At 39.0% G+C, this 10,423-nt stretch overlaps 1 protein-coding gene across 1 annotated transcript; it reads left to right on the top strand.

The window, feature by feature from the left end:
* Window positions 1-431: 431 nt before the first annotated feature.
* Window positions 432-10,200, top strand: tspan36 (tetraspanin 36). The gene is made up of 8 exons (XM_042488766.2): window positions 432-568; window positions 2,510-2,688; window positions 7,492-7,683; window positions 7,904-7,978; window positions 8,162-8,257; window positions 8,907-9,053; window positions 9,164-9,247; window positions 9,528-10,200. Exons 2-8 carry the CDS (start codon window positions 2,629-2,631, stop codon window positions 9,606-9,608), a joined length of 735 nt encoding a protein of 244 aa, XP_042344700.2. The 5' UTR covers window positions 432-568; window positions 2,510-2,628; the 3' UTR covers window positions 9,609-10,200.
* Window positions 10,201-10,423: the final 223 nt, after the last annotated feature.

Here is a 10,423-nt window from a genome sequence, read left to right as displayed (position 1 = left end):
GCGATTTCATAAAAATGTATTAAATTGTGTTGTGTTATTACAAGATGACAGTTGTAAAGTATTGTATGAGACGTGAATTTCTGACGTTTTAACAAGGTTACACCATCTAAACAACTAAATACAGACTTTCCTGTTTGAATAGGCTTAAATAGTTGTATGTCTGATATAATGGCTTCAAAACGGAGTTTTATGTCCACTGTTTTACCAAAATAAATTAATTCGAAAACGACCGAAGAAACACAGTTGCCTTGCAGACCCGTCATACAGTGAACTCAACATAGATAGAAATGCCTGAAACGCAGGCGCAGGACAGAAACGGTGAGGTAAGATAAGCCAAGTAACAAAACATTAATTTTGATGTCACCATATGTTATATAGTAAAATTTTACTGCAGGCTGATGTGTGTCTCCTTTATGGAGGGACAGAATAAGACAGAACAAATTATCAGTCTGTAAGGAGGAGCGACAGAAAACGAATATAAGATTAATCTTCCTGGTCTTTTTGAACTATTTTACTCTTTATGAAATGAGAGGCGGCGAGGGATGAATTCACATTTGTATGCATTCATGTAAGTTTAAAACCGGCTGCTTTTGTATGAAAGTGCATATGGTTTGACAACCACTTATTACTAATTTTATCTAGAATGTGATGTAATTAAAATGTTTTTAATGCACTGTCTCCTGCTAATAAGTAAATTATTTAAGCAATTGCGAAGGAATCGGGGAAGCTGTAGCGCCAACTATATAACTGCCTTTTTCCAGCCTGTTTTTAGTAAATGAACAGTATAAAACATTCTATAATACAGATGAAAACATGATAAATCTTTACTGATAAAGTTCAGAAATTCCAGAGGTAAAATAGTGTTTTCTTTGTTTTTTGTAACACAATTTTGTTATGTTTTTTTTTCATGCTTGTGCACAATCAATAATTTTACTTCGACCTTATTACAGGTATAATCACAAAGATTAGCCTATATGAGTAGAAAATATTGAGTTCTTTGAGTGTGTGTGAGTGAGTGTGTGTGTGTGTGTGTGTGTGTGGGGTGCAGCACTCTTGTAGTGCACTGATAGCGCCTCCACCTATTACGCACAAATGCACACACAACAAACACATTAAGTAGTCCTGAGTAAAATGATCTTAAACAAAATCTTCCTTTTTAGGTGGCCTATCAGTTTCATGTTAGTTACCTTCATTTTAAAATGTCCACTGAAGGTCAAAGATGTGGATTTTCTGAGTAGATGAGGCTAGCGTACCTTTAAATCAAATCTAATGCTGAGCTGGAGAGGAGAACAGACAATAAGGCAGACACATCAGATCAAATTAACTCGATCTCAATAAGGGACTTGTACAGAGCATAAGAGAAACGCCCAAATGGACACATACCTTTGTCAGGATGCAGCTTGGACCGGTAAGTTGTCCCCATAATTAAAGAAACACGTATTTGAGAAAAGAGGTACTGAAACCTTGATAGTGTTCTTGTGGGGTTTTCCATTTGTCTATTCTACTGGGAGGAAATCAGTACTTATAAAGTAAGTGAATGCTTTTATATTTTCTGCTGTTTTTAAAAAGAATAAGGTGTGCTTATCTGTTGCATGTTCAGAAAAACAGCTGTTCTGTTGTGCTCCCTCAAACTTCCATAGTAAGTAACTTGAGTGAAAGCGCTGATACAACTGACTGAAAAAAATCACCTCAGCAGAAAAAACGCCTCCACCTCTGTATCGAAGTAGCAAGTAGTATTAAAACTGCAGTGGACAGTAATAAATGTCTACTATGATTTTTAATTGCAGTCTTAGGAGATCAGTGCTATTGGCTGCCGAGGAGCAGAAGAGGGAGCTATTGTGATACAGTTTTGGGATGAATTCACAGATCTATGATAGCTTTACAAATCTATTTTTGTATCATAATTAACAGCAGAAAAACTGTTCATATATAAACCCACACGTATATGCATATGTGTGTGTGGAGAGAGTTAGTAATTGGGTGCATTTCAAGTTTTATTTTGAATAACTGACAAAAACACGTACATTTTAAAATTAATATTATTAATGATAATAATAATATTTAATTTAATTTGGAGAGTTGGTCTAGTGGGTGCAGTTCTAGTTTTATTTGAAATAACTGACAAAAAAACTTACATTTTCAATTAAAAGTGAACCCTTAGACACATTGTATTATAAAAGTGAGTCCACAACTCAGTAATCAAATTTTTCCCCTTTTTTTTGCTCTGTATTACATTTTTTGTTGGAAAAGTGCTCAGACCAGAATAAGATATCTGCAATACTGAACAATAGTTTGATGTACTTGTATTATTCAAGTCTCGTGTATTATTTTTTCTGACGTCTGTGTGTTTTTGCCCTAGTTTTCCCCTCTTTTATGAGGGAGTTTTGTGTGTGGTGTGATGCAGCCTCCCAGCAGAGGGCTGGAGGAGCTGAGAAGCTGTCGGACCTGCTCTGTTATACATCGCTCTCCCTCCCAAAAGCATGTGACCATGTGATCTCACTCACTGCAGACACAACTTGTGACCACAACAGCAGGAGAAAGAAGCAGCTCGGCGCGCTCTGCCAGATATAAACTGCCCCGCAACCACTCCGCAACCCTTCTCCAATCTCTCCATCTCCGACAGACAACATGGACTGCGGGATTTTCACGTCCAAGAGCGTCCTCCTCTTCCTCAGCCTGATATTTTGGGTAAGGGCGCGGTGTTGTTTCTCCACCTGCAGCGATTGAAATTGACGGTTCATGAAACGTGTTTGGCTAATTGTAACAGACAGCTTTGATTTTTTTTCTTCTTCCTATCAATCCTCGCTATTTCCTATTAGTCTGTATCACCTGAGTCCTGTGTGCTTTCTAACAAATCAGAGTTTGGACTTGATAAACATCCTGGTAGGCTGCCCCAGTTTTGACCAGCGTGGTCGCTACCTCTATACTTCCTCATTTTGCTGTACCCTTACCAGGTCAGATCTGCGCTGATCATTTTTAGGAAGTCAAGTGGTTTATGACAGGCTGTAAATGACAGTTCCCAAAAATGTGAATTTAGTCCAGCTGAGGTCAGGGGATACACTGAATAAACTGTAAGGGTGTCAGCCAACCAGCCCGACTCATTATCAAAGTTTGACCAGAGTTCATATTTGACTTAGTGTCAGAGTGAACTTTGGCTCATATTAGCTAATTCATCATGTCTGTCCCCAGCTGACCACTCTCCTCTGTCTCAGTCAGAGGAAATGTGTTTTGAAGAGACCCAGTAAACTTGTGTCTGTCTGTGGCTGATGTCTGTGTAATTTGATTACTGTGAGAGAGAACTGGCCTGTGGGTGTTTGTATTTGCAAGGGAAACATAGGCATGGTTTGTCTCTTTAATTGAAGTATTAACATTCACGCATTACTTCCTTATTCTGTCAAATATAAACCTTCTTCTCTTTTTGTCTCTTGGTCACACATGTGGGTTTCTCATCTCTAACAGGTATATGACTTTGATTTTTAATGTGTGTAAGCTCGAAGGATCAGTCTTTTCCTGTGTTTCTTACCGGCTAGGTATTGCCCACAACTAATATGGCAAAGAATGTCACATGTAGTAGCAAAGCAGAAAACATTGTGTATGATAACCTCTCATTAAACACAAAGCGTCACACGCATCTGAATTTATCCCCACAGCTCAGCTACGTACATGAGTGGATTATGAGACAATGGCCCCTGAGCACAGACATGTAAAACACCCCGACACCTTTACTACACAGGACTGGAAACACACACACAGATGTGATTTTTGCTTCGCTTTTTGTTTTGGTAATATTTTGTCTCTTGGTGATCATTTTGTGTTTTCTGTGTCTTTTTGATGTCATTTTGTGTCTCGTTTTGGTTGTTTTCCCACCTTTTCTTAGTAATGTTGTGTCTCTTTGTCTTTGTTTTATGTCTCTTTGAGGTCCATTGGTGGTTTTTTTAGATAGTAATGTGTCTTTTTTGGTAATTTTTTGTCTCTTTGTTGTCATTTTGGGTCTTTTTTTGTTGTTCTGCCTGCTTTTTGTAGTTATTTTGTGTATTTGTAGTTGGCTTTTTTTTGCCTTTGAGGTATTTTTTGGTAGGGTTTTAGACAGTTTTGTGTCTTTTTTGGTCATTTTTTGTCTTTTTGTAGTTGTTTTGTGTTTCTTTGAGGTAATTTTGTGGGTTTTTTAGATAGTTGGTGCCTTTTTTTGGTCCTTTTCTGTCTCCAGTTATTTTGTGTTTCTCTGTGGTTGTTCTAACCCTTTTGCAATTCCTTTGCATCTCTTTGTGGTCTTTTTGTGTCTCCTCCTGATCGATAAATGTTGATTTGAGTGACGTTTGGCAGCTGAAGGCCAGGGGGGCCATGTTACTTTGTGCCCTGTGCCTTTGCCCAGTAGGCCCGTCCAGTAACCCATCCATTGTTAGTCTGTCAAGCCTGCTACAATAAACAAGTCCATGTCTTAGACTATAATAGTGAGCTTCTATCTTTGATTCATCCTCTGATTCTTCAGGTCATGACTCAGTGTAAGCTAGACTTCCCTCATTCTCTATGAACAATGGGGAATTTTCCTGCTAATTTCGCCTACCTTTGTGTTTGCTCATTACTTTGGGTCATTTTTATCAGAAGCTTCCACTTAATTTCCTGATAAATGAAGTATCTCATGGATTTTAACAAATGCTGCGAGAAAGCATACCTTTCTGAACAAAATTAAATAAAAGTAATTTGGACATCAGAGAGATGTTGTAAATTCTTTGACAAACATCATAGTTGTAACGAAATATCAAATTATCTGCAAATTATCTCTGCATGACCCGCTGTCTTTACAAAATCATGTTATAATGCTTAACATTGTACAAATCCATAAAAGTTTAATTTAAGTCTTTTGAAGAATTCTAAACTTCAACAAAATCTGGTTGTGTGATAAAAATGGCTTTTTCCAAAAAACATGTAACAGGGAAATGTTTAAATGTGTTTTAATGTTTGGAAGCACATGAGAGGAAATATTTCGGCTGATTCATTTCCCAGTTTGGAAAACTTGCATTACGTCTGCTCCCTTGAACCTGATCTGAGATACAGCACTGGTACATTTCTTGTGCAAGAACCCACTGAAATCATCCCCACAGATCAAGAGACATCGCCTCAGAGGTTTCTCACATTCCAGAGAGGTGGCACCGTACATGAGTGCTATACGTTGTGTAAGCCTCTTTGTGCTGCTTCTTAGGCACAAGATCAGGATTTCTGGAAAGATTAGGGGTGAGCGGTGGGGGGGGGGGGGCATGAAGCGTAACTACCCCAGAGGGATCCCGTGACTATGGAGTGATTAAGAGAAGTTAGTCATGAGGCTGAAGTGGAGGATGAATGATTGTTAGGTTTTACAAAGCACACACATACTCACTTATGAACAAAGACGAACCCACAATTTATAACTAACACCATCACAGGGGTAGTGATACTGAAAATAACACTAATCTGCAGACACATGGGGGGGTTCTGACTTTAATAAAAGGTAGTGGTGTTGTGTTTTTACAGTAAATTCCCCATCTGTCAAAAATGCAAAAATAAATTGAATTGACTGCATATAATCATACTCTGGCTTCATATAAAATCATGATTTACACAAACAGCTATAATTGAGTGTAATCTTATTTGCAGTTAAGATTAAGAAGTGTTGTTTATGTAGCCTTCATCGCTCAGCGTTTGATTTATTGTTTGTTTGTTTTTTTTTTTTATCCCACACTATTGAGCTTGTTTTATCACAGACTGGAGTCTGAATGAAGTCGGACACAGTGAGTTTCAAAGGGCGAAGGGAAGCCAATAGTGCTGACGTTGAGATAAATACTTTAGAGCCATTGTTTTCTTTGCAGCTGCTCCTAATGTTTCTGTAGTTTTGGCCCTCTAGACCAGTGGTTCTCAACCAGAGGTTCAGGGACCCCCGTAGGTACTTGAGACAGTTCCAGGGGGTCTCTATAAAAATGGGGAATAGTGTATTTAAAATTGAGTTCAATGCGAGTTAAGTCCCACTCATGCCAAAATGACATCAAAGAATGATGAAGGCCGACTGTTGTGCCGCCTCACATCCCCCTTGTCTTGGTCAAAAAGTTGCGCTGAACACAATGCAAAGACTACAGCCAACAGCCAATTAATGTACGTTCTGTGTCTGGGCTCCCCTGTCTCTGGCACCAATTCAGCATGCTGAATCTGCCAACACAAAAAGGACAACAAGGGTTTAAGAGGGCAAACATTGTGGGACACACCGCAAATACAAGTGCCACTGATGCTTATAGACGGCCCAGCATTGACTGATGGCCAGTGGTCAGCTTGGTGTGTCAGGGCCCTTAGAGTCTGGTGACTATTATAATCATAATAGTTTCACTTCCTCCATAGTTATCTCCTCAACTGCAACTGACAACTGTAGAATTTTAAAATTAGAAATAGTCTTAATTATCTCCAACTACTAAAATCTTTTGTTATAGAGGTCCCTGAAGCAATATCTTATGCATGTCTTTGACCTAATGTCTATCAATACCGGGGTTCTTGACACAAAAGGGTTGAGAACTATTGCTATAAGTTTGGGGTTTTTACTCCAGATACTGAAACAGAATGAACAAGTGTCATTTTACAATAAAATGAGAAATACTTTTTAAATTAACCACTATAATTCCAGTCTGTACTGTGTAAAATTGATTCATATATATGCAGTCTTATGATTAGTGAGGTCACTGCTGAAGCTGGTGGAAAATACATGATGGCGGTGTGACTTAATGGCTTGTTCCATCAGTGACCGTCACAGTCATTGTTCATGAGATCACATGCAGCAGATACTAAAGGCAAAGCAACTTCCTTTGTGCTTCCTCTGATAGTGTTTGAATGAGGAACTTATCATGAATATTTTCTACCTCCATCAAGGAGGTCAAGTTTTTTGTTCTGTCTGTTAGTTGGTTGTTTGTCAGCAGGATTACGGAACAGATACATGAGTTATATTTTAATTTCTCTAGCATTATGTGATAGAGGATTTGGCCCTGGCGGAAGTCTGCGCTCTCCAAGTTCCCTTTTAGAGCATAGTGTTTTCTCAAATGTTGTCTAGTGACAGATCAAGACCAAACTGACGGACTTAAATCTTATATCAGTATTCATGAATAGAAGTTTAAAAACAGCCCCCTTCCTTTCAGTTTTTTGGGGTTTAGTGTATGAAATGTGAGCATGACCCTTTTAACTACAGCAAGGAGAGACAAAACAAAGATTAAGTAACAAATCTCTTCAATTCTGTCAATCTGTGTTTGTTCCTGTGGCAAATTGAGGATTATTCCCAGAATAATTTCAAACGAACAGAAAGGGAATAACTGTCTTACTCTCCGATGTTAACTCTTTATTGATTATATGTGTAATAATGAAATAATCCGGATCTGTATGCAGACATTTTAAATGTTTATATTCACCATAACTATATTGCTCAGTTGTCAATCGTGAATAAAACCTTGATGTGTAAGTTATAATGTTTTTTCACCCATGCAGGCTGCAGGAGCGGCGCTGGCCTACGTTGGCGCCTATGTGATCAGGAGCTACAACAGCTTTGACAGTTTCATTCAGGACAAGTACACACTGATCCCAGCTGCCATAATCATTGGCGTCAGCGTGGTGATGTTCATCTTTGGTCTGATTGGATGCTGCGCCACAATCCGGGAGTCCAAAGTCGGCCTTAGCTTTGTAAGTGTGTGTAAGACTGTGTGTGTGTGGGTGGGGGGGTTTGTGCCTCAGTTCTGCTTTCTGTTTTCATCAGACTCTACAGCTGCACCCTCAGCTGTTGAGTTTGCAGATGAAAATGAAACTGCAGCAACATTGTTAGTTACCATAACCAAACATTTTTGTTTTTCCTAAGCATTTTTATGCTTTGACTCTATTTTACTGTCATTTTCTGTCTCTCCAGTTCTTTCTCATAATCATGGTGATCTTTGCCGCTGAAGTAGCAGCTCTGGTATTTAGCTTCATCTACCAAGGCAAGGTGAGTTACAGACAGATATTTATTTGTCACGCAAGTATGCTACTGACAGTGGCCTTTATTCGGAACTTAATCTCCATGATTTGAAATCTGCTGTGGCACATTAGTAAAGTACACTGCTGCCAAAACTGAGGGTTTTTGTGTGTGTGTGTGTGTGTGTGTGTGTGTGTGTGTGTGTGTGTCCAGATAAACGCAGACCTGGAGCACTCTATGAACGAAGTCTTCATGAAATATGACGGAGAGGGCGGTGATAACAACGCTGTGGATATCCTGCAGTCTCAGGTTGTGGTTATGTTCCACTGTATATAAATAGCTTTGTTTTCACAGTTGTACTTTCGTTCTCTTCAACCTCTTCTGCTTTACTTGAATTCACGTTCCCATGCTTTCCTACTCTTGTTCTTTCAAGTTACTCCTCACTGTGTCTCTCTGTCTCTCTTTCTCTGTCTCTCTCTCTCTTTCTCTCTTTCTCTCTCTTTCTCTCTCTCTCTCTCAAGAAAAACAGCATTAGATAAAACACAGCATACTGTATATTTTTTGGGTGATTTATTTTCATTATTCCAGTGGATAACTGGTTGCATTCCTGAGTTTGCCTGATCTGCGCTCGAGAACAGCAAAACAAACCCATGTTGTATATAAAAATAGTCCTTAAGAGACTACTGCACCAAAATCACACCTCTGAGTCCACCAGAAGTCTTTCTGAGAAATGCAGGAAATAGCTCACAAAACGTGTGCTAGTCGACTTTACACATCCCCAAATAACCTCTGCAGTGCAACTCACTTAATGTTATATGCTGATGATAACATGTCACTCTTTCCTTTGCTCTTTTTCACTGTAACTTAGTCATTATATCCCTTTTTTACCTATATATAATTTGTGCTCATCTTGAGTTCAATAAAAACTCCTGTCTGTTGTCTCTTTGTCTCTGTGCAGTTGCAATGCTGTGGTGTCCTAAATTACACCAGCTGGTCAAACACTACCTGGTTTAGCAGCCACAACAACACTGTGCCTACGTCCTGCTGTAAAAACACCACAGAGTGCACTGGCAGAATGGATCAACCAGACCTGCTCAATGTACAGGTACAGTGGCAAAACGATCGGCCCCAATAATTGGCAAGGCTGATAATCTGTCAACCCCTCCTCCTGCTTATACAGTAAGTGTACTCACTGTACTTGTGCATGGATTTTAGGGTTGTGAAGTGAAGCTGGATCGCATCCTACAGGATGTGCTGGGTTACGCCATGCTGGTCATTCTGGGCTTCGCCATCATCAAGGTAACAATAGTCACATACATTTTAGCAGCTGTGAATGAGTGTTACTGTACATCCCACTCTGCTATCACAGTCTAGTAGTGAGTTGCACATTAGTCAGTGCGAAAGATGGTGCATCCTTTTGCAGGAATAGTAGGCTTATAGACGATATAGCAGGTAGAAGAATGACATGTCAGATAAAGCAATCAAAGTACTTGAACTTGTCCCTTCACATAACACATAAAGCTCAAGGAAATACATTTTAAGAGTTTTGTCTAATAACCTTTTATCTCCCCTGTTGCAGTTCTTTGGGATGCTGAGCGTTTGTGTGATCACCTGTAAATCTGGCAGCCGGAGGAGCGGCTATCAGCCTCTGTATGCCTGAGCCACCTCCTGCAACCGCCTCCCGCCTCCTCATTTTGCTTGACTAGGTTTGCCGTTCACTCACTCAGCAGTGCACCTATGCATCCAGGCCAATCATTGTACAAAGTTTTATTTAAATTACGTATGCACATGTAGCATACCTTGTCTCAGTCTAAGGGGGATCACACCAGAGCATTCCTCCACATATGAAATCAGCACAAATGTTCTTATGTATTGTTATATAATTTCACTAAATGTGGCTCTCAGGTGTGAGTAATTGTCTAAATTTCCATCTGTGTGGATTTTATTGTAAAGTTTTCCAAAATATTCCATATATTTGAGCAGTGCATGGTATATGCGCCGTCTCAGTCCAGCTACTGTATTATTCTTTTACGCATTTTGTCATTAAAAATGAAAGAACAGAGGTTTATTACCTTATTTAGGGCTACAATATTTATAACCAAATGAATTCAGTATATACTTATATATTTTATGGTCAGTTACCAATATTGAATTAAGTGACAGTTCACCGTAGCTTGACTTTGGTTTCGTTTATTATGTTTCTAAATTAAAAGCTGAAAAATTAAAAATCAATTTGGATTTTGGTGCAGTTATATCAGATTATTGTATTTCTTGTGGGTTTTTCTTTTTGTGTTTTTATACCTCTGTGCCAGTGGTCAGAGGCTTTATGTTTTTTGGTTGGCTTCTATCCATCCTTTTCTTGTGAACACAATATCTCAAGAACACCTGGAGGGGATTTCTTAAAATTTGGCACAAAAGGTCAATTTGTACTCCATGATGAACTGATAAGAATTTGGTGGTCAAAGGCCACTTTAA

Source organism: Plectropomus leopardus, chromosome 4 (assembly GCF_026936395.1).
Source record: "Plectropomus leopardus strain MGB_pleo_1.0 chromosome 4, ASM2693639v1, whole genome shotgun sequence".
NCBI lineage: Eukaryota > Metazoa > Chordata > Actinopteri > Perciformes > Serranidae > Plectropomus > Plectropomus leopardus.
This window is presented reverse-complemented; position numbering and strand designations above follow the sequence as displayed.